We start from the raw sequence: 24,977 nt of genomic DNA, 5'->3' as shown, positions 1-24,977 counted from the left end.
TCCTGTTTTCCTGCAAAAATGTAAATATCCTCCAGCATTCAGTGAATTATATCACTTCCAACTCTTGCTTTTTGGACAAGCTTCTAAGGATAATCTAAAGTCCTGGATTCAATTTCTAGAATTTAATCAACCTAACACTGATCCAAATTCAGAAATTTGACAGCCAACCCTCAATTAATAATGCATGAGTGTTGGGAAATCCTTTTTTCAATCAATACTTTTTGTCCGTTGGAAATCACAACTAAAGCGGAAGGAATTTCTCATGATGGAATTAGACATGCACAAACTTTCAAAGACCGATAGGAGATAAAAGGTTTTCAGAGGCTCATTAAATGACATGGGAAATCTATTGCCCTCTATTTCAAACTCTCTCCAGGTCCCTTCAAAGTCTGCTATTTTTTATAATTAATTTTATTGATTTGTTTTAACAAAGAATGCAAACATTAAGAAAGAAGTGAAATGAAATTTTAAACCCTAAAGCATCACAGCCTGGAAGTACCAAAGTACACAGATATACCACATCTTTGAAAGGATAAGTACAAAAATCAACATTGCATGGAGCAGCAGTAACCCCATTCCCATAAATTGACTTACTGGGAAAAGCTGGTAGAGGGAGACTCATTGAAGTGCTGTAGATGAAATGTAGCACCTGTGGCAGAGAAGAGTCCACTAATGAGGTGATCTCCTGGAGTGTAATAATTGAATGGTTCAATCCAGTCTTTCTCCAAATTCAAGGGGCATTTTGCCTTCACTCCACAGTCTGCATGAGGCAGCAAGAGCAGGAGAAGCAGTACCATTCTGTGCCTGATTTCCTTTCCTTGTGACTACTCCTCTGAACTAGAAAATAATGGATGGTATCCCACCAAGACCTGGATGGAATCCAACCAAGACTTGACACCTAGAAGGGATAGAACTCATCCTTTCACGCTTGTATTGCAACTCAAGTGTCCTAAATCTGAACCCAAATTGTCAGTGGTACAGAAGGCCTTTATGCACCAATCCTTCCCTGCTCTGATGAAATATCTTAATTACCTCATGTTGTTGTCGAGTCTGCTATCTCCTTGAGTGGACTCAAAGGTGATCTTTGGACAAATCCCTGGAGTGTTGTTGAGAAAAAAAATGAAAGAAAAACCTCTGTATGATTTTGATAATTATGAAGGGAACAAGCATGGTCTCTGAAATGCCCTGAATTCTTTATGTGGCTCCATGCAGGCTAGAGAAAAACGTGTTTGCAAAAACTTCGTCTGTCCTACACTTGGCTTCTGGGAGGAAGCAAAGGTCTTGAGGGCTGCATTCAGACCTTGGGCTGTGCATTGGAGCACCCCAACCTAGAGGAACTACACAAGCATATCCAATTTCACCCTTGCTTTTCCATATTTGCTTGGAACCCTTAGCTTGTGCTGTTAGACAATGTAGGGAGATTTATGGAGTAGTCCATAATAAGGTTGAATATAAACTGATTTCATGTGTAGATGATGTTCTTCTGATTATTTCTAAACCTCATTTTACTATTTCCATGTTTGTGCAGATGATATATATCTTTGGTTAAATATCCTGGTACTCTATTAACTGGGGCAAATTGGAATTGATGCCTATAGGTGAAAATTTACTTACCCATTCATTTAAGGAGTACCAGTTCCACATTTGTTCCAAATCTATTAAATATTTAAGTATGGTAACACCGTACTTTTGTAATGGTCCAGACCTAGGAATAAATAGCAGCACAGTGTTATTCATTGCACTGTGCTGGGGCCCTGGGGAGAGAAATCTGGTGCACAGAAGATCCTGTGGCAGAGAAATATTTCGTCAATATTTAGAGCAGCTGAAGCAGTCGGTAGTTTATTTCAAACTAAAGTACTTTGACAAAAAATAAATAAATACTTGCCATCCAAAATATCAGCAAAAAGGCACTTGCAAGTAATACGCCAGTTGTAACACCAACATCCACGTCCTGAACATACATCCTCTCTTCCCTACAAGCTCAGTTACTCAATGGATCTGGTTCTGCTAACCATAGAATAGATGTGATTCAAATGCTGTCTGAATTACACTTACTGCCTTTATATCAGGCACTTACACTGAGCACAGAGGGGTAAAATGTGTGTTGGAATTTGTGATTAAATCAGCAAGGAGGAGCCATCTTAGCTGCAGCCTGTTTTTGGGTGGAAATAATGCCAGAATCCCCCTAATAATGTAATCTTTCTGTAAATCGGGTCCTCCCTTAGAGAGGGCACGTATTGTGGTGATACCTGGGTGGGTTCGATTTGTCAGCCACAACACCCGATTGGAAGGTCCCTAAATGCTGGGTTCAATCTGGCCAATGGGACACAGTCTAAATGTATCGAGAGACCTATATATGCCCATGCACATGTCCCAGAGCTTCCTCTTTTGGTGCGTGCATCGGAACACCCGCCCACCTCTCCCAATTTTTAGGGCTTGTGCGCTTGACCTTGCTATGCCGTCGTGTGTTGTCTGTCATTGGGACAGTGGCATGGCAGGAATTTTCCCCACTTGGCTGATTGGCTGTTGCCATTTGGGTTTCGCCTGCCACGTAGCAAATCATCACAACTTGTAAGGTTGCGGATAGGCTTTGGTTCAGGTGATAGGGATGGGAGAACGCTCTCACCATCCCTATGTTCCGTTAAAGGAATCCAGGGACTCGATGGTTTCGTCAACCCCAGAGAGGGGGTTGTGCCCGTGCCTGAGTCCAGGGGGACATTTGGGTGGTGGAGAGAGCCTATTCCCAGCTTTCCGCTTATCCAGGTGTTGACACTTGGCTGACCTAAGCTGGAACCCTAGGTCAGCGCTACCTGTAGAGCAGGGAGCTAGTCGAACCAGAGTCTATGCAACCACTCACTTGTTGTAATCAATAAAGTTGTGGCCTAAATTCTGCCAAAAACCAAACAAAATATTTGAGTCATGTGTGAATTCTTTTTCTTCTCAATATCTACAATTGTTTTTCTTTGCCAAGGAACTCAATTTGTTTTTTTTTTTTTGTTTGTTTTTGAAAAGTACAGATGGAGTTCTATTTATAATTAAGTATCTAATTGCATCTTTTATATGCCTGTTGTCTTTGTCCATGGAGTTTTCTTGGCAGGGATACTGGAGTGGCTTGCCAGTTCCTACTCCAGGTGGATCACGTTTGGTCCAAACTCTCCACTATGACCTGTCCATCTTGACCTGTCCATAGCTTCCCTGAGTAATTCAAGCCCCTTCGCCACGACAAGGCAGTGATCCATGAAGGATCCTGAGAAATCTCTATGTGGGACAAGAAGCTACAGTTAGAACTGGATATGGAACAACTGATTGGTTCAAAATTGGGAAAGGTGTACGACAAGGCTGTATATTGTCTCCCTGCTTATTTAACTTATATGCAGAATTCATCATGCGAAAGGCTGGACTGGATGAATCCCAAACCGGAATTAAGATTGCCGGGAAAAATATCAACAAGATCAGATATGCTGATGATACTACTTTGATGGCAGAAAGTGAGGAGGAATTAAAGAACCTTTTAATGAGGGTGAAATAGGAGAGCGCAAATTATGGTCTGAAGCTCAACATCAAAAAAACTAAGATCATGGCCACTGGTCCCATCACCTCCTGGCAAATAGAAGGGGAAGAAATGGAGGCAGTGAGAGATTTCACTTTCTTGGGTTCCATGATCACTGCAGATGGTGACAGCAGTCACGAAATTAGAAGACGCCTGCTTCTTGGGAGAAAAGCAATGACAAACCTAGACAGCATCTTAAAAAGCAAAGACATCACCTTGCCGACAAAGGTCCGTATAATTAAAGCTATGGTTTTCCCAGTAGTAATGTTCGGAAGTGAGAGCTGGACCATAAAGAAGGCTGATCGCCGAAGAATTGATGCTTTTGAATTATGGTGCTGAAGGAGACTCTTGAGAGTCCCATGGACTGCAAGAAGATCAAACCTATCCATTCTCAAAGAAATCAGCCCTGAGTGCTCACTAGAAGGACAGATCCTGAAGTTGAGGCTCCAGTACTTTGGCCACCTCATGAGAAGAGAAGACTCCCTAGAAAAGACCCTGATGTTGGGAAAGATGGAGGGCACAAGGAGAAGGGGACGACAGAGGATGAGATGGTTGGACAGTGTTCTCGAAGCTACTAACATGAGTTTGGCCAAACTGCGAGAGGCAGTGAAGGATAGGCGTGCCTGGCGTGCTCTGGTCCATGGGGTCACGAAGAGTCGGATACGACTGAACGACTGAACAACAACAAAATCTAATTGCATAGCTTTGCTTAGACTTGACAGACTTGATAAGGATAAAAGAGGAAACAAGATGGCGCTTGTAAATATGACACAGCATGGAAAATGAGAACTCTTCCCTTCTTCGAGGGAAGTGGGAAATACTTGCTGGCGGACTATATAATGGCTTGAAATAACAATTTGGGATAACATATAGGCATGTGTTTGCAGAATTTATTCAATATGAGTGAGAGAGAAGGCTTAATGGATGTCTAGCAGCCCCCCTCTAGGGTCCGGAGTGGGGGCTGTGTGGTCTCCAGAAAAGCTAATCGATCACCTAATGATTTATATCTGTGGGATACAGTTCATTTACATTGCAATATTGCAAACAGTATGCTCAACAAATAATGGGGAAACTACAGCATCAATAAATTTTTAGGTTTAGACAACAGCTTGGATTGAAATAACTTGGCAGTTGTTGCATCATTAAACTTCAAAGGATAGATTTGGACAACAGCCCAGATTGCTGCACACACGCGCGCACGCACACACAAATAAAGCTGTATTTGATGGATGAAAGGATTTATGATTTCTGACATGACTGAGAATCACTTAGCCAGGAATGGAAAACACTAAAATAATAAGACTGGAATGTGGAAAATATGAGAACAAAAACAAAGCAGGACAAAGATATTGGATATATATTTCAAGGTTCAGACTATGGGAAGCCCGAAAAGAATTGATAATTAATAATTTGATTGTAATTTGGTTGTTTTTTATTTTAGTTAATGTTTTTAATTGGATTGCTATGATTTGATGGATATGTTAATTGGCTGTCTTTATTGGAAAATTAATAAAAAAGACTTTTTTAAATAAAAAAAAATTATTTGTGTTTATTGCAACAGTTCTGCCCAATTATTCAGTGTATGAGCTGCTGTAACTCCATGTTCTGAACAACCCCCCACCCCATGAACAATCCATATCTCAAAGTTCAACATGTTTTAAATGGCCTTTTGCAACAAGGAAAAAATTATTCTCCCCTCCTGAGAACACACCCATTGTGCTCTCTATATCTGTAAATAATGTTTCCATGCCCTCTGTTAACTGTTCTTGAATCAAAAGATTTCACTACTGAATTCCACTTTTTTACTCTATTTGTTTTAGCAGTCCTGATCAATTTTGCTATTAAATCAATATTTTAAAATGCAGGAGCTGCCAAAGACTGTGAATTTTAAGAGGAAGACACTCAGATTTCCAAGTTAAAATAGCACAATTAAAAATAAAATGTAAACAGTTAGACGCTTCTTAAAGGTTTGAAACGTAACCACCAGAAACGGAGCCATAAACATGCCTTAAAATTTAATGTGCTATATTTGAAAGGCAAGTATGTCTTTTTCATCATTGCTGTGCTGGACAACAGTTGTTGAAAATGAGACATTTAAGAACCAGTTTTTGTTGTCAGATGCTCCTTTGTGTTCAGATCAGGCCTCAGTACAATCATGTAGCACTTGGGAATGAAGATGCAGCCCAGAAGCCCAGCACTGGAAGCCAATATAGAGAAGATCTGCACAGCTACCATGTATTTCCCTTTTGTGCTCAGGTAGGAGGGCACAAAGGAGACCCAAACACTGCAGAAGACCAGCATGCTGAAGGTGATCAGCTTGGCTTCATTGAAGGCCCCAGGCAGCTTCCTAGATAGGAAAGCCACTGTGAAGCAGATGGAGGCCAGGAATCCCATGTAGCCAAGGACAGCATAAAACATGGCAACAGACCCTTCATTGCACTGCAGAATGATCTCTCTAGCCTGGGAGCTCATGTCAGACTCTGGGAAGGGGGGAGAGATTCCCAGCCAGATGGTACAGATGACAACTTGGACAATGGAACAGAAAATGACAATGGAGTTGGCCAGACTTTTCCCCAGCCATCTTTTCACCCTGTTCCCTGGTTTTGTGGCCAGGAAGGCCAGCACCACAGTGATGGTTTTTGCCAACACAGAAGAGATGGCAACTGAAAAGATGATGCTGAAGGCCACTTGTCGGAGAAGACAGGTCACTTTCCTTGGCCTTCCAAGGAAGAGCAAGGAGGACAAAAAAGAAAGCAGGAGGGAGATGAGGAGGATGTAGGAGAGGTTCCTGTTGTTGGCTTTGACTATGGGAGTTTCTCGGAATGTAATGAATATTCCTAGCACAACACCTGTGGTTAAGGATAAGAATAGGGCAAAGGAAGCTAGGAAGATCCCCAAAGGTTCTTCATAAGCCAGGAAGGTGATGATCTTGTAGAAACATAGATCTCTGGCCTTGTTTGGATGCTGATCTTCTGGACACCTGGTGCAATGCTCTGCATCTGGAAAGAGCACAAGGAATATCAACTATACTGTACTGATTTTCATTAACAAAAGTAGTCCCCACTAAAAGAAAAAAAAAATTGCATATAAACAGGGAGAGCTATTATTGGTATTAATAATATTACGGGACAGGTAAACCTGAGGCATGTGGTATGTTTTCATGTGGTGGTAAAAACACTGGAGAGAGGATTCCACATATTAAAGGAACCACAAGGCAGTAGGCCCTCACTAATATTTCTGATAGGAATAAAAGAATTAAAAGCCATGATGACCCCTTTCCTGAAAATATGTCAATGTTAGGAAAAGGGTCCCGAGGCCAAAAGCTTCTAAGATGACACACAAAAGGGACCTTGTTGGACTCAACTGTATGAAACATTTGTGCCCGACCATCATCTCGGAGTTCATTGTGCCTCTTGTGCCAAGTTTGGCTAACCATCAAAGTACTATCATATTCCCACATCTCAGGATTTTCTCCCACTCTGTGTAGGCTTCCAATTGTCATTGAATGTACCAATGTAACGTATGAACACCCAATAGGGAAAATGCCCAGTTGCGTTGTAGCAGGACATCAGTTCTAGAACGCCCCTTTAATGAATCCCAGACACCAGAAAGGTCCTTTGTCCTCTTCCCCAAGGGCAGGTCTTTCTGCTGGTGTCACCCACCTTCCTGAGTGGCCATAGTTCCTTCCGCACAGGGAACGCAGTCATAGCAGCAGAGCAGCATTCCTTCCTGAGCTACCTTGAAGAATCCAGGCTGGCAACTTTCCACACACCTGGAAGTAGGCAGGGGCTAAGCATAAAGGGGCATCAAGGAAAATGTGTTAAGGCTGATGTGTTCAGGATGATAACAATGTATTACTTAATTAACCAAATTTATATACTGCTTGATTGCAGCAAAACTGTCATGAGAATGTTTCCGTTTCAGCTGTGTTTCCGTTTGGTTTGTTAAATCTTCAAAACATAGACCTCTGCTCTTGTGCTTGATAGAATGTCTTGATCACTGTGTAAACGAGAGGAAGCTAAACAATTCTTATTTGAGGGCCATAGTGACCCAAATGGAATCTTCTGTTGGTTTGGCCCAAGTGTCAAATGGGGCATGATTGAGAACCACAGTTCTCAAGTCTGCCATCCAGTAGGTTTTCCAAGCAGCGTTTTTCCATTACAGTTGTACCTCGGAACTCGAACAGAATCTGTTTCGGTAGTCTGTTTGAGTTCCGAAACGTTCAGGTTCTGAGGCACAGTTTCCGATTGGCTGCGGGAGCTTTCTACAGCCAATTGAAAGTCGTGTGTGCTGGTCCTGAGGGTAATCCAAGACGTGAGGTCCAGGTCCGGTCCGAAGAACAAGGAGAAAATGAGTAGTCAGTCCGATGTAGCCAAGGCAGGGTGCTGGGCAGGAAACCAGGCAAGGTCAGGAATAGGAACACAGACAGGATCTGGCAAACAGCAATGTTGCTACCGCAACCTGGGGCGGGGCCTGACCGCCTTTTATCTCTGACGAGGTAATGGCCGGTCCTCCAGCATTTCAAAATATTGAGCTCCTCCTGCGAGTACTCAGGCCTCTCCTTCTCTCAGACCAGCAGGGTATTCTTCTCTCTGCAGCTCGGGAGATGCCAGAGGGTTACTAGACCTAGGGACAGCCTCAGCCTCTCCTAACACAGCTGGTCAGTGATGGCCCAGCTGATAGCGACAAGGTATTCTATACACCTTGAGCCAGCACAGGATCAGGCCCCAGACTAGGTTTGGCAGAGGATCCGATGCAGACTGAGCCTCCTCTGGTTCCGAGTCCGAGCCCGAGTCCCAGGCCCACACACCGTGGAAGCTGCTCCAGGTGTTCGGCTTCTGAAAATCTTTTGAAAACCGGAAGAATTATTTCCGGTTTTCGATCGTTCAGGAGTCAAAAGGTTCAGCTTATGAGACATTCGGTAGCCGAGGTACAACAGTATTCTAAATCATTTTTATGTTTCATTTTAAGATTCAGTTTTGGAAAACGTATTTCCAAAAACAAAATGATCAGCGGGGGGGGGGGGGCATCACAAAATGTTTTAGCACCACAAAATTACAGCAGCAGGCATACAGGAGCACAGTAAAACCATTTTCAGAAAATAATGCTTGCTTTTTAAATAAGGGTTGCTAGGTGCTACATATAATTTGGGGGAGGGGGTCCAGATATCAGCTCCCCCCCCCCGGTAGAAATAAAGAATTAACTGGTGAAGCAAACTGTGTTTGAACTGGAGCTGGGACAGTACTTTCTAACAATATATTTTCAATCACTAAAAGGGTTGGAAGAGGAACAAACTGCAAATGTTGAGAGATGATCAAATTTCCTTGATGGGTTCAAGTTAGGAGGCCATCTATTTTTGCAAACAAATCTATTGCACACTTTCCCCATAGAACATGGATTTACAGGAGCATTCAGGAAATTTTACCAGCTCTGAGGCTGCTAAAAGCCACTCTCTCCTACAGATTTAAGGTTTTTATGGTTTAAATGTGACAGGGGAAGGGGAAAAACATTGACCACTTCATCTAGTTACTAAAACAAGTAACCACCTTGAAATTACACCCATAGCAGCTGAATCCTGCATATACAGTTTCACAGGGACCCACTGTTAGATATTCAAGAAATGCAGAAGGCATTTGAAGGCAGCATAGCACAAAACATGGTGGCATAATTTAAGATTATTGGATGGGAAATCTAATAAAATGAAATTATTTCATGCACCTTGTTGAGCCATTTGGGGCACACAGTGGCATTCTGGTCGATGGTGCACTTTAGGTCAAGGGATATCTGTCTATTGATGCTCCCAATCCTCTCCCTATGGCCGGACTGATTGGGAAACACCACCCAGTTCACAATGTCCAAGTCAGCTGCCAGTTCCTCGTTCTCATCCAAATACACTCCGTCCACTGAAGAATTGTAAAATTGGGCGTCTCCCAGGAAAGAGTGGAGCTAGAATGGCAGAGAAAAGGGTTGCATATAGAACAGGGGAACAACACTGACCATTCAACTCTGTGCATTTCATGCTTGGGTCTGCTCTCATTTGGGATTGGTTACGGAGTGTCAGGGACTGGTTGGGCAGTCTGAGGAATTGGGGGAAGCACCAGCCAGAGAACTTCCAAGGGAACACCCAGGAGAGGAGGATCAGAGCCAGAGGGTTGGTGGTGGGACCCTGAGGAGAGGTCAAAGGAAAAAGATTGTGATGAGGGGCTGGATGCTGAAGGGGCAACAGGGTTTAGTGAGCAGGGAGAGTCAGTGACAGAGAGCTGTTCAGACTCCGAGCCTGAAGCAGAGGAGAGGGGTCAAGATAAGTTCTCAGACAATCTCGAAGACTGCCATTCTGGAATTGTACACGTTTGGCAGATTGTCACGTTTGGCAGTGATGTCAGTAATGGGAAAGGAAATACCTGCCATGGCTGTAGCCTTTGAACTTCCAGACAGTCTTTCAACCTCCACTTTGATCTAGAGGAATACGCAGCATTTAAGGAACGTGCCACAGCTTGGACACTGTTGTAAATCCTGTAGCTGTTTAGAGATAAAAGTCTTTCCAGATGGTCTTGCGGCAGCACCCCCAGTTCCTCTCTTTCTCTGCATCTTGTCCAACTTTTCACTGACAATGAATGCTCTAAGTAGGAACAATTAAAAGCTTCCTCCCAAAAGTGCTGAATTTCAAAGTCAAGGGCATCAAAATCATCATATTTTGCCAATTTATTCCCCGCAATAGAAAAAGAAAGAATACTGTGGAAGTGCTGGAAATGTAAACCATTGTTGTCTGGGCTGATTAAGTCTACACTGAGATCCCACATAGATGTTGTGATCAAGACTTTCCCTCCAGTGGGTTTGACCAGCATGTCAAGTATCATTTCTACGAGTTGTATTCCCACAATAAAATAAGCAGATTCTGCATAATAAAGAAATACATGGACTTTTCGCCACATTTTTAATTGATGAATTTTGACTGTCACATTGTCTGTATTAAGTTGTGGAATGCTTAGTGAGATGGCAACACAAATGCCACTCTGTAATAGCACAGGTGTCAATGTCTTCATGAACTTCACTCCATTGTCGGTGTCTGGAGCAATGAGACCAATGAACGTCCATCTGAAGTGATGGAGAAGCTTGACAATCGCTGGGTACAGGGCCTCTTCTTTGGGGACCATCCGATAGAAAAAGGGGAACTGCCTCTTGTCATTCAGAACATGGGAGCCAAAAGCATAGTTGACCTGGAAAGAATAGATTGACTGTTCGCTTGCATTGTTTGGGATCAAAGCTGAAATAGTTCTTACCCCAAATAACATATATCGGCTTTGTAAAAACATGTTTGTTTGTTTTTGCCCAGACTTTCCTTGGCAGTAAGACTGGACCCCATTGTTATCTTTATGAATTCCCTCAGTTCCTGTTTTCAACATTTTAAATACGCTTTTATCCTTCTATTTTACAAGTATTATAGTGTACATTCGTATTATACTGTACATTTCAACAATTTTGTTACTGTATTATGTTGTGCACCACTAAATGGTTTTTTAATTATTGAGGGGGTTATGAATGTTTTCAATTAATAAACAAAATTTTAAAGTTTCACTCAAGGGAAACTTTTCTGCTTTATCCAATTTTTAGTGGCATGGTGACTAGTATGAGGAAAGTTCCCCTCCTTCCCGTTTTATCAGCACAGGCATATGAACACAAACACAGAAATCTGACCATTCCTTATCTCCATTCTTCAATGCCTTGATGTCCTATGCCTTCCTCATTCTGAGCAGACACTACCCAACACTTTCATGCCTGAGAAGCTCAACCAAATAATCCCTCCATCTCCATTCCTACCTGTGGCATTTTATAGATGCCCAACATGCTTGAAATCTGGATGGAGTTCTGAGAGTCAAAGTCAGCCCCTTCCAGAACAGCAATCAAGTGATTCTGTCCTCCACAGCTGTAGTTTGGAACATTCACCTGTCTAGAAGAGACCAGGTCCACCAAAGCTTCGTACGTTATCCTTCCATGAAAAAAGTTCTCATAGATATTGCAGCCCAGAGTGATGTTGGGCAAGAGCCTGGGATTCTGGTTGATATGCCGAATGGCAAAGAAGAAGGACAGGGGAAGCCAGTACTTTGTTCTTGTTTTCCTGCAAAAATGTAAATATCCTCCATCATTCAGTGAATATATCACTTCCAACTCTTGCTTTTTGGACAAGCTTCTAAGGATAATCTAAAGTCCTAGAATTTAAACATCCTAACACTGATCCAAATTCAGAAATTTGACAGCCAACCCTCAATTAATAACGAATGAGTGTTGGGAAAGCTTTTTTTCAATCAATACTTATTATCCATTGGAAATCACAACTAAAGCGGAAGGAATTTCTCCTGATGGAATTAGACATGCACAAACTTTCAAATAACGATAGGAGATAAAAGGTTTTCAGAGGCTCATTAAATGACATGGGAAATCTATTGCCCTCTCTTTCACACTTTCTCCAGGTCCCTTCAAAGTCTGCTATTTTTATAATTAATTTTATTGATTTGTTTTAACAAAGAATGCAAACATTAAGAAAGAAGTGAAATGAAATTTTAATCCCTAAAGCATCACAGCCTGGAAGTACCAAAGTACACAGATATACCACATCTTTGAAAGGATAAGTACAAAAATCAACATTGCATGGAGCAGCAGTAACCCCATTCCCATAAATTGACTTACTGGGAAAAGCTGGTAGAGGGAGACTCATTGAAGTGCTGTAGATGAAATGTAGCAGCTGTGGCAGAGAAGAGTCCACTAATGAGGTGATCTCCTGGAGTGTAATAATTGAATGGTTCAATCCAGTCTTTCTCCAAATTCAAGGGGCATTTTGCCTTCACTCCGCAGTCTGCATGAGGCAGCAAGAGCAGGAGAAGCAGTGCCATTCTGTGCCTGATTTCCTTTCCTTGTGACTACTCCTCTGAACTAGAAAATAATGGATGGTATCCCACCAAGACTTGGATGGAATCCAACCAAGACTTGACACCTAGAAGGGATAGAACTCATCCTTTCCCCCTTGTATTGCAACTCACCTGTCCTAAATCTGAACCCAAATTGTCAGTGGTACAGAAGGCCTTTATGCACCAATCCTTCCCTGCTCTGATGAAATATCTTAATTACCTCATGTTGTTGTTGAGTCTGCTATCTCCTTGAGTGGACTCAAAGGTGATCTTTGGACAAATCCCTGGAGCGTTGTTGAAAAAAAGATGAAAGAAAAACCTCTGTATGATTTTGATAATTATGAAGGGAACAAGTGTGGCCTCTGAAATGTCTTGAACTCTTTATGTGGCTCCATGCGCAGGTGCAGGCTGGAGAAAAACATGTTTGCAAAAACTTCGTCTGTCCTACACTTGGCTTGTGGGAGGAAACAAAGGCCTTGGGGGCTGCATTCAGCCCTTGGGCTGTGCACTGGAGCACCCCAACTTAGAGGAACTTGACAAACATATCTAATTTTACCCTTGCTCTTTCATATTTGCTTGGAATCCTTAGCTTGTGCTGTTAGACAATGTAGGGAGATTTATGGAGTAGTCCATAATAAGGTTGAATATAAACTGCACTGATTATTTCTAAACCTCATTTTACTATTTCCATGTTTGTGGATACACGTGGGTAGCCGTGTTGGTCTGCCATAGTCGAAACAAAATAGGAAATTCTTTCCAGTAGCACCTTAGAGACCAACTGAGTTTGTTCTTGGTATGAGCTTTCGTGTGCATGTACACTTCTTCAGATACACTGAAACAGAAGTCACCAGATCCTTAAATATAGTGGGGGAGTGGGGAGGGGTATTACTCAGAAGGGTGGTGGGAATGGGTGATCGGCTGATAAGTGTGGAAAACCTGTTGACGACTCTAAACGGCTGCAATTAGTCTTGCAGGGAAAGGCAAGGGGTGAGATGGCTAAAGATAGCTTTGTTATGTATAATGAGATAAGAATCCAATGTCTTTGTTCAAACCAGGTTTCTCCATGGTTTTAAGTTTGGTGATTAGTTGCAATTCAGCCACTTCTCTTTCCAGTCTATTTCTGAAATTTCTTTGTATTAAGACAGCTACTTTGAGATCTTTTATAGAATGTCCTGGGAGATTGAAGTGTTCTCCTACTGGTTTCTCTGTCTTGTGATTCCTGATATCAGATTTATGTCCATTTATCCTTTGGCGTAGGGTTTGGCCTGTTTGTCCAATATAGAGAGCTGAAGGGCACTGTTGGCATTTGATTGCATACATAATGTTGGAAGATGAGCAATTAAATAGTCCTGAGATGGTGTGTTTGATGTTGTTGGGACCAGTAATGGTGTTATCCGGGTTTATGTGGCAGCAAAGTTGGCATCTGGGTTTATTGCAGGCTCTGGTGCCAGTGTCCATGTTGAGTCCTGTTTTTGTATTATTGTGGGTGAGGAGCTGTTTGAGATTGGGTGGCTGTTTGTAGGCGATGAAGGGTCTTCCATGTTTGTGGAAAGAGCTGAGGTTTCTCCCGACTGTGCAGAATGGCGCCCCACCGGAAGTGCCAAACAAAATATTTGAGCCATGTGTGAATTCTTTTTCTTCTCAATATCTACAATTGTTTTTCTATGCCAAGCCTCATTAAGGAACTCAATTTGTTTTTTTTTGAAAAGTACAGATGGAGTTCTATTTATAATTAAGTATGCAATTTCATAGCTTTGCTTAGACTTGAAAGACTTGATAAGGATAAAAGAGGAAACAAGATGGCGCTTGAAAATATGACACAGCAATGAAAATGAGAACTCTTCCCTTCTTCGAGGGAAGTGGGAAATACTAGCTAGCTAACTTTATAATGACTTGAAATAACAATTTGCATCTGTTTGCAGAATTTCTTCAATATGAGTGAGAGAGAAGGCTTAATGGATGTCTAGCAGCCCCCCCCTCTAGAGCCGGGGGGGGGGGGGCTTTGTGGTTTCCAGAAAAGCTAATTGATCACCCAATGATTTATATCTGTGGGATACAGTTCATTTACATTGCAATATTGCAAACAGTATGCTCAACAAATAGCGTGGAAACTAAGGCATCAATAAATTTTTAGGTTTAGACAACAGCCCGGATTGAAATAACTTGGCAATTGCTGCATCATTAAACTTCAAAGGATAGATTTGGACAACAGCCCGGATTGGCACGCGCGCACACACACACACACAAATAAAGCTGTATTTGATGGATGAAAGGATTTATGATTTCTGACATGATTGAGAATCGCATAGGCAGGGATGGAGAACACTAAAATATTAAGACGGGAATGTGGAAAATATGAGAAGAACAAACAAAGAAGGACAAAGATATTGGATATACATTTCAATGCTCAGACTATGGGAAGCCCGAAAAGAATTGATAATTAATAATTTGATTGTAATTTGCTTGTTTTTTATTTTAGTTTCTCATTTTTAATTGGATTACTATGATTTGATGGATATGTTAATTGGTTGTCTTTATTGGAAAATTAATAAAAAAAATTTTTTTAAGTGTATTTGTGAGTGTTTATTGCAACAGTTCTGTCCAATTATTCAGTGTACGAGCTGCTGTAACTCCATGTTCTGAGCAACCCCCCACCCCATGTCTCTGGAGGTTTAATCTCCTCTTGATCATGATAGGTGAGTGTCTCTTCAGAACTTCTGAGGCTTGCCTATCAATCTCTCATTGACCCTAGGAGAGAAATTATTGGCAGTCACATATTCTGACTGCCTCTTATCACTGAACTATTATCCATGCTGGCAGACAAGCTAGCAATGGACTCTTTCCAGTTTGCCATGCTCCACTGGGAGTCCAAATGAGCATCTCTTTTGATTCCCTTGCAGGAGGGAGCGCTGCGTAGTGTGATGTTGTTCCCACCCATCACAATCTAGGTTTCTATAGATACATGCTATCTATAGATTAAAAGTGTTGGTGTGTGTTTATGTTGACTGTTCTGCCCTGCGTCTTATGTGCCAGAGGGCCAGCAGGAACTGATCTTGGGTGGATTCCCTTCCACTATGACAAGTTCTTCCATGGCTAAAGAAGTTAGGAGAAGGAGCTCCAGCTAGCTCAGATGAAAGGGGGAGAATCCCATCACTCATCATGGTAGTGGAAAAGCAGTAGCAGGAACTTGAGCCAGAGTCAAATAGGAGTTCATGCTGGATATGGTTTGCATCCCCCCACCCCAAGGAGCTGACAGTGGCTGTGTGACTGGAGAGGCTGCACTTCCCATGTTGTTACCTCTGCTCAAAGAAGTTTTAGAATATATGGAAAGCCTGCAAAATAGATGCAAAGCAAATGGGATGAGTGGATGTACCATGAGCAGTTATCTCAAGTCACTAGCAAAGGGTCTTTGGCTCCCTGGAAGAAATAATCTTCCTTTCTCCAGCCTCAAAGCTTGCTGTGATAGTTCCCAACAGAAATGAAGGAGAGGGAAACCAGCACTCTTTCGCACAAGGTCAAAAGCAACTAAATCTTGAGACACCTTGAAAAGCAACAGATTTATTTGGGCACAATTCTATCTACAATAAAGAACAATCCATATATCAAAGTTCAACATGTTTTAAATGGCCTTTTGCAACAAGGAATAAATTATTCCCCCCTCCTGAGAACAGACCCATTGTGGTCTCTATATCTGTAAATAATGTTTCCATTCCCTCTGTTAACTGTTCTTGAATCAAAAGATTTCACTACTGAATTCCACTTTTTTACTCTATTTGTTTTAGCAGTCCTGATCAATTTTGCTATTAAATCAATATTTTGAAATGCAGGAGCTGCCAAAGAATGTGAGTTTTAAGAGGAAGACACTCAAATTTCCAAGTTAAAATAGCACAATTAAAAATAAAATGTAAACATTTAGACGCTTCTTAAAGGTTTGAAACGTAACCACCAGAAACGGAGCCATAAACATGCCTTTAAATTTAATATGCTACATTTGCAAGGCAAGTATGTCTTTTTCATCATTGCTGTGCTGGACAACAGTTGTTGAAAATGAGACATTTAAGAACCAGTTTTTGTTGTCAGATGCTCCTTTGTGTTCAGATCAGGCCTCAGTACAATTATGTAGCACTTGGGAATGAAGATGCAGCCCAGAAGCCCAGCACTGGAAGCCAATATAGAGAAGATCTGCACGGCTACCATGTATTTCCCCTTTGTGCTCAGGTAGGAGGGCACAAAGGAGACCCAAACACTGCAGAAGACCAGCATGCTGAAGGTGATCAGCTTGGCTTCATTGAAGGTCCCAGGCAGCTTCCTTGCCAGAAAAGCCACCATGAAGCAGATGGCAGCCAGTAAGCCCATGTAGCTGAGGGAGCCATAAAACATGGCAATAGACCCTTCATTGCATTGTAGGATGATCTCTCCAGCCTGGGAGCTCATGTCAGACTCTGGAAAGGGGGGAGAGATTCCCAGCCAGATGGTACAGATGACAACTTGGACACTGGAACAGGAAATTACTATGGAGTTGGCCAGACTCTTCCCCAGCCATCTCTTCACCCTGTTCCCTGGTTTTGTGGCCAGGAAGGCCAGCACCACAGTGATGGTTTTTGCCAACACAGAAGAGATGGCAACTGAGAAGATGATGCTGAAGACCACTTGTCGGAGAAGGCAGGTCACTTTCCTTGGCCTTCCAATGAAGAGGATGGGGGACAGAAAGGAAAACAAAAGGGAAACAAGGAGGATATAGGAGAGGTCCCTGTTATTGGCTTTGACTATGGGAGTGTCTCGGAATATAATGAATATTCCTAGCACAACACCTGTGGTTAAGGATAAGAATAGGGCAAAGGAAGCTAGGAAGATCCCCAAATGTTCTTCATAAGCCAGAAAGTTAATGATCTTGTAGAAACACAGATCTCTGGCCTGGTTTGGATGCTGATCTTCTGGACACCTGGTGCAATGCTCTGCATCTGGAATGAACACAAGTTATATCAACTTTACAACAAAAAGTAATACCAAAATGGTCCGCACTAAAGGAAAAGATAAAATCATTGCATATAAGCAGGGAGAGCAATTATTTGTATTAATAATATTATGGAACAGGAAAACCTGAGACAACTGTGATATCTTCAGTTGGTGATAAACCAATGGGGAGAGGATTCCACATGCTAGGAACCGCAATACAGGAGGCCCTCATTAATATTTCTGATAGGAATAAAAGAATGATAAGCCATGGTTAACTGTTTCCCGAAAGGATGTCCATGTTAGGATAAGGGTCCTGAGGCCAAACATTTCTAATATGACACTCAAAAGGGACCTTGTTGGACTCAACTGTATGAGACATTTGTGCCCGACCATCATCTTGGAGTTCATTGTGCCTCTTGTGCCAAGTTTGTTTGTTTGTTTGTTTTTTTACAATACTTAATCTTACACTCATCATACTGAATATAATAATTGAAAGTACAAAATCAAAGAAAAAACAAGAACACAAACAACACAACAATAATGATATAACATAAAATACCAACCATAAATAGCACCAATGACAACATTAGCACCTAACAACATGTAGAAAATTATATAAAACGACTAATCTATTATTTTACACACACCCACACCCACACCCACCCACATTACAATTCTTCTTTAATTCTTGACTTAAACATAAGTTATTAACCTCTTGTGCCAAGTTTGACTAACCGTCAAAGTACTGTCAAATTCTCACATCTCAGGATTTTCTACACTCTGTGTAGGCTTCCAATTGTCTTGGAATGTATCAATATAGCATTATGAACACCCATGAGGAAGATGCCCAGTTGCGTTGTAGCAGGACATCAGTTCTAGAACTCCCCTTTAATGAATCCCAGATACTAGAAAGGTCCTTTGTCCTCTTCCCCCAGGGCAGGTCTTCCTGCTGGTGTCACCCACCTTCCTGAGTGGCCATTGTTCCTTCCGCACAGGGAACGCAGTCATAGCAGCAGAGCAGCATTCCTTTCTGAGCTACCTTGAAGAATCCAGGCTGGCAACTTTCCACACACCTGGAAGTAGGCAGGGGCTAAGCATAAAGGGGCATCAAGGAGAATATGTTAAGGCTGATGTATTAAGGATGATTACAATGTATTACTTAATTAATTATCTTTAACCACATTTGTATATTACATGATTGCAGGAAAACCTCTAATGATAATCTTTCCCTGTTTGATCAAAACCCTAGTTCCTTCCGCTTCCCTTCCTCTGTTGCTCAGCTGTCTTTCAGTTTGGTTTGTTAAATCTTCAAAACATAGACCTCCCCTCTTGGACTTGATAAAGTGTCATGATCACTGTATAAAAAAGAGGTAGCTAATTTTTTTCTCATTACAGGGTCTTAGTGGAACCTTCTATTGGTTTCCCCAAAGTATCAAAGTGGGTATGATTGAGAACCACAGCTCTCAAGTCCTCAGTCCAATAGTTTTTCCATCAGACTTTTTTCCAGTACTCTAACCAAAAGGGTTTGGAGAGGAACTAACTGCAAAAGTTGAGGGATGGTTAAATTTCCTTGAAGGGTTCAAGTTAGGAGGCCATCTCTTCTTGCAAACAAATCTATTGCACACCTTTCCGTTAGTTGCTCCATAGAGCATGGATTTACAGGAGCATTTCAGGAAATATTGCCAGCACTGAGGTTGCTAAAAGCCACACTTTCCTACACATTTTTTTATTGTTTAAATATGACAGGAGAAGGGGGAAACCATTGGCCACCTCTTCTAGTTACTAAAATAATCAACCGCCTAGAAATTGCACCCCCCAAACAGCTGAATCCTGCATATACACAGTTTCACAGGGGCCTACTGTTAAATCTTCAAGAAGTGCAGAAAACATTTGAAGGAAGCCCCACACAGAGCATGGTGACTGTCAGGAGTTCCCAGCTTGATAACACAGTAAGCGTCGGTAATTAAAACGGAGGATTTATTGCAAGAAACAAACAGATAGCTAACACAGCCGCCTCTATTCACACTCAAGATGACCCTTCTGAAGATTCCTTCTGGTGTCTACAGAATGTATTGAGCTGATGCCCCTTCCATCACTTGTTTTGCTTCCTGTCTAGCAGTCCTCCCACTTGCCAACTCCTCGGACTTATTGTATCAGCTCCAGCTTCTTCCTTTTCTGAGAGAATACCTCTGTGTCTGTTTGCGCCTATTTGAGCTTCCTGAGAGCTTTGGCTGAGTTCCAGCCCTCTCTCTGTCGTTCCCTTGGCAACCTGCAATCCAAGGTGTGGGGAAGTCTGACTGCTGTTCAGTCTGCGTCTGACCTGACCCTCTCAGTTCTGCAGCTGTCTGTTAAGTCCCACTAGGAGCTGGCTCGTTCCTAACAGTGACATGATTTGAGCTAATGGCATGGGAAATCCAATAAAATGAAACAAATTATTTTCCCCACCTGGTTGTGCCATCTGGGACACACAGTGGCATTCTGGTCAATGTTGCACTTTAGGTCCAGGGATCTCTGTCTATTGATGCTCCCAATCCTCTCTCTAAGGAGGGACTTATTGGGAAACAACACCCAGTTCACTATGTCCAAGTCAGCTGCTGGTTCACCGTTATCATCCAAATATACTCCGTCCATTGAAGAATTGTAAAATTGGGCATCTCCCAGGAAAGAGTGGAGCTAGAATGGCAGAGAAAAGGGCCACATATAGAACAGGGGAACAACACTGACTATTCAACTCTGCACATTTGATGCTTGGATCCGCTCTCATTTGGAATTGGTTACGGAGTGTCTGGGACTGGTTGGGCAGTCTGAGGAATTGTGGGAAGCACCAGCCAGAGAACTTCCAAGGGAACCCCCAGGAGAGGAGGATCAGAGTCAGAGGATTGGTGGTGGGACCCTGAGGAGAGGTCAAAGGAAAAAGATTGTGATGAGGGGCTGGATGCTGAAGGGGCAACAGGGTTTAGTGAGCAGGGAGAATCAGTGATGGGGAGCAATTCAGACTCTGAGGCTGAAGCAGGGAAGAGGGGTCAAGAGAAGAAGAGTTAGGACTTGATACCCTGCCTTTCACTCCCCTTAAGGAGTCTCAAAGCGGCTAACAATCTCCTTTCCCTTCCTCCCCCACAACAAACACTGTGGGCCTGAGAGACTTCAGAGAAGTGTGACTAGCCCAAGGTCACCCAGCAGCTGCATGTGGAAGAGCAGGGAAGCGAACCCAGTTCACCAGATTACGAGTCCATCGCTCTTAACCACTACACCGCGCTGGCTGAAAAGGCTGCTGGAGAAGCTAAGGACCTTTTGGGAATGATAGGGACAGAAGTATCTAAATTGTACTGAAATTTATTTCTGTATGCAACTGCAGAAGCTACTCTCCTAGAATTTCTGTATGCAACTGCAGAAGCTACTCTTAACCACTACACCACACTGGGAAAATTCAGGCTTTATTAGCATATGAGGAAAAGTTTTAGCCAGAAAATCCAGATTCAGAACCAATTCTGAAGCCATTAGGAGAGAAGAATTATGAAAGCTGGTTCTGAAAGAGAGAGCATTGTTGCACTCCTAGGAAGGCAAGGGCCTCTTGTTTTTAAATCTGAGATCAGTGAACCCCAGCCAAACGCAACCTGAACCTATTGTAACCTAAGGTATGACTGTAAATAGTTAACAACTGACTGCCTCTTTGTTCTGACTCCAGCCTGGCACCAAAAGATGTATAATGAATGTGCCAGACAGCATTCTCCAATGGGGAGCCACTGCAGAAAAGGCACATTCTTGTCTTCTCACCCTGCAGACTTCCCATGAAGGAGGCACACGAAGAAGGGCCTCTGATTATTATTGCAGATATTATCTGTTCTTTATAAAAAAATATTCAAGATAAAAAATATTCAAGACACTCTATATAAAATGGAAAATTAAGTTCAAAGCATATTAATGGGGAAAGAGTATAAATATGCCAGAAATGTGACAAATGATATATCAAACAATATCATAATGAGAATATGAGTCACTCAGGTACTTAATACAGGCTCCAGCAACACACACAATATTTAGACAAAGGATAGAGCTTCGTTGAGCTCAGTAGGTGCCAAAATATAACCCTAAACAGGAGGGAAGAATGCTTTGGGAGAGAGAGCCTGTGCAATGCCATCTTCCCTGCCCAAGGGAATTATTATGGATTGGGTTGGGGTCAAATGGGCCACTGCAAGGTAAAGAAGAGGTCAGGCTAGTGGTGGGAACTGTTACCAGAGAGAATATCATCTGAGAGGAGATAAAAAGGATCCAATTCAGGGCAGTTCACAAAGGGGTTTGCAAAATCTCACCTCCCTAATACAACTCCCAAGTTCTCAAGCAATCTGCAAGTCACAGGTAGGTAGTCATGTTGGTCTGACGCAGTAAAAATATAAAAAATAAATTTAAATTGCCCAGTTGCACCTTAGAGACCAACTCAGTTTGTTCTTGGTATGAGCTTTCATGTAAAGAAGAAGAAGAAGAAGAAGAAGAAGAAGAAGAAGAAGAAGAAGAAGAAGAAGAAGAAGAAGAAGAAGAAAACCATTCTGGAATTGTACAATTGATTGTCATTTTTGGAAGAGATGTCTGTGGTGGGAAAGGAAATACCTGCCATGGCTGTAGCCTTTGAACTTCCAGACTGTCCTTCAACCTCCACTTTGATCTAGAGGAATATGCAGCATTTAAGGAACGTGCCACAGCTTGGACACTGTTGTAAATCCTGTAGCTGTTTAGAGATAAAAGTCTTTCCAGGTGATCTTGGGGCAGCACCTTCAGTTCCTTTCTTTCTCGGCATCTTGTCCAGCTTTTCACTGACAATTTATGCTCCAAATAGGAACAAGTAAAAACTTTCTCCCAAAACTTCTGGAGTTCAAAGGAAAAGGCAGCAATATCATCATATTTGGCCCATTTATTTAGCCCAATAGAAAAAGAAATAATACTGTGGAAATTTAAACCAATGTTGTTAAACTCAATTAAATCTACACTGAAATCCCAAATAGATGTTGTGATCAAGACTTTCCCAGCATGGGCTTTGATCAGCCTGTCAAATACTATTTCTGCGATTTTCAATCCCACCAAGAAATAAGTAGTTTCTACGTAATATAATAATACATGGACTTGTCGCCCCTTTTCTGTTGGAGGAATTTTGAACCTCACACGGTTTGTATTAATTTGTGGAATGCTTATTGAGATGGCAACACAAATGCCACTCTCTAATAGCACAGGGGTCAATGTCTTCATGAACTTCACTCCATTGTCAGTGTCTGGAGCAATGAGACCAATGAACGTCCATCTGAAGTGATGGAGAAGCTTGACAATTGCTGGGTACAGGGCCTCTTCTTTGGGGACCGTCCGATAGAAAAAGGGGAACTGCCTCTTGTCATTCAGAACATGGGAGGCAAAAGCATAGTTGACCTGGAAAGAAAAGATTGACTGTTGGCTTGCATTGTTCGGGATCAAAGCCGAAATAGTTATCACCCCCCAAAAACATATATTGGCTTTGTAAAGACACGTGTGTGTTGCTTTTTTGCCCAGACTTTCCTTGACACATAAGACTGGATCCCATTTTTATCTTTATGCATTCCCTCAGTTCCTGTTTTCATTTTTTAAATACGCCTTTATCCTTCTATTTCACTGCTTTATACTGTAGATTTGTTTCAACAATTTTCTTACTGTTTTATGTTGTACACCACTAAAAGGTTTTTTTGATTTTTGAGTGGGTTACAAATGTTTTCAATTAATAAACAAAATATCACATTTTCACTCAGGGGAAACTTTCCTGCTTTATCCCATTTTTATTGGCATGGCCACTGGTACAAGGGAAGTTCCCTTCCTTCCTGTTTTATATGCACAGGCATACAAAAACGCATGGACACACACATACACAAATCAGAATTTAACACAAAGGGAAGGGAGGAAGAACAGGTAATATCAAAAAGAGCACAGCAATTCATCTGACCATTCCTTATCTCCTTTCTTCAATGCCTTGATGTCCTACGTCTTCCACACTCTGAGTTGACACTACCCAACACTTTCATGCCTGAGAAGCTCAGCCAAATAATCCCTCCATCTCCATTCCTACCTGTGGCATTTTATAGATGCTCAACATGCTTGAAATCTGGATGGAGTTCTGAGAGTCAGAGTCAGCCCCTTCCAGAACAGCAATCAACTTATTCTGTCCTCCGCAGTTGTAGTTTGGAACATTCGCCTGTGTAGAAGAGACCAGGTCTACCAAAGCTTCGTACGTTATCCTTCCACGAAAAAAGTTCTCATAGATATTGCAGCCCAGAGTGATGTTGGGCAAGAGCCTGGGATTCTGGTTGATCTCTTGGATGGCAAAGAAGAAGGACAGGGGAAGCCAGTACTTTGTTCTTGTTTTCCTGCAAAAATGTAAATATCCTCCAGCATTCAGTGAATTATATCACTTCCAACTCTTGCTTTTTTGACAAGCTTCTAAGGATAATCTAAAGTCCTGGATCCAATTTCTAGAATTTAATCAACCTAACACTGATCCAAATTCAGAAATCTGACAGCCAACCCTCAATTAATAATGCATGAGTGTTGGGAAAACCTTTTTTCAATCAATACTTTTTGTCCGTTGGAAATCACAACTAAAGCGGAAGGAATTTCTCATGATGGAATTAGACATGCACAAACTTTCAAAGAACGATAGGAGATAAAAGGTTTTCAGAGGCTCATTAAATGACATGGAAAATCTATTGCCCTCTCTTTCACACTTTCTCCAGGTCCCTTCAAAGTCTGCTATTTTTTATAATTAATTTTATTGATTTGTTTTAACAAAGAATGCAAACATTAAGAAAGAAGTGAAATGAAATTTTAAACCCTAAAGCATCACAGCCTGGAAGTACCAAAGTACACAGATATACCACATCTTTGAAAGGATAAGTACAAAAATCAACATTGCATGGAGCAGCAGTAACCCCATTCCCATAAATTGACTTACTGGGAAAAGCTGGTAGAGGGAGACTCATTGAAGTGCTGTAGATGAAATGTAGCACCTGTGGCAGAGAAGAGTCCACTAATGAGGTGATCTCCTGGCGTGTAATAATTGAATGGTTCAATCCAGTCTTTCTCCAAATTCAAGGGGCATTTTGCCTTCACTCCGCAGTCTGCATGAGGCAGCAAGAGCAGGAGAAGCAGTGCCATTCTGTGCCTGCTTTCCTTTCCTTGTGACTACTCCTCTGGACTAGAAAATAATGGATGGTATCCTACCAAGACTTGACACCTAGAAGGGATAGAACTCATCCTTTCACCCTTGTATTGCAACTCATTTGTCCCAAATCTGAACCCAAATTGTCAGTGGTACAGAAGGCATTTATGCACCAATCCTTCCCTGCTCTGATGAAATATCTTAATTACCTCATGTTGTTGTTGAGTCTGCTATCTCCTTGAGTGGACTCAAAGGTGATCTTTGGACAAATCCCTGGAGCGTTGTTGAGAAGATGATGAAAGAAAAACCTCCGTATGATTTTGATAATTATGAAGGGAACAAGCATGGCCTCTGAAATGCCCTGTGGCTCCATGCGCAGGTGCAGGCTGGAGAAAAACAT

The 24,977-nt window shown here is 42.0% G+C and overlaps 1 protein-coding gene across 1 annotated transcript; it reads right to left on the bottom strand.

Annotated features, from left to right (window-relative positions):
- Nucleotides 1-5,644: 5,644 nt before the first annotated feature.
- LOC117042492 (vomeronasal type-2 receptor 26-like) lies at nt 5,645-24,977 on the bottom strand. Its single transcript, XM_033142037.1, has 7 exons — nt 24,787-24,977; nt 23,489-23,786; nt 22,630-22,821; nt 22,015-22,269; nt 9,269-9,496; nt 7,213-7,339; nt 5,645-6,549 (listed from the first exon to the last, which is right to left on the bottom strand). Exons 1-7 carry the CDS (start codon nt 24,975-24,977, stop codon nt 5,645-5,647), a joined length of 2,196 nt encoding a protein of 731 aa, XP_032997928.1.

This window comes from Lacerta agilis, chromosome 2 (assembly GCF_009819535.1).
Source record: "Lacerta agilis isolate rLacAgi1 chromosome 2, rLacAgi1.pri, whole genome shotgun sequence".
NCBI classification, from domain to species: domain Eukaryota; kingdom Metazoa; phylum Chordata; class Lepidosauria; order Squamata; family Lacertidae; genus Lacerta; species Lacerta agilis.
Note: the sequence above shows the minus strand (reverse complement) of the source record. Positions and strands in the feature narration are given on the sequence as shown.

What these genes read in the sequence shown, in the direction of transcription:
- LOC117042492 (XM_033142037.1), bottom strand. Translation starts at nt 24,977, where the DNA reads ATGTTTTTCTCCAGCCTGCACCTGCGCATGGAGCCACAGGGCATTTCA. An exon ending in AGACTCAACAACAACATGAG is followed by an intron (nt 23,787 to 24,786) that starts GTAATTAAGATA and finishes ACATTTTTGCAG; the next exon opens with GAAAACAAGAACAAAGTACT. An exon ending in TCATGAAGACATTGACCCCT is followed by an intron (nt 22,270 to 22,629) that starts GTGCTATTAGAG and finishes TTTGAACTCCAG; the next exon opens with AAGTTTTGGGAGAAAGTTTT.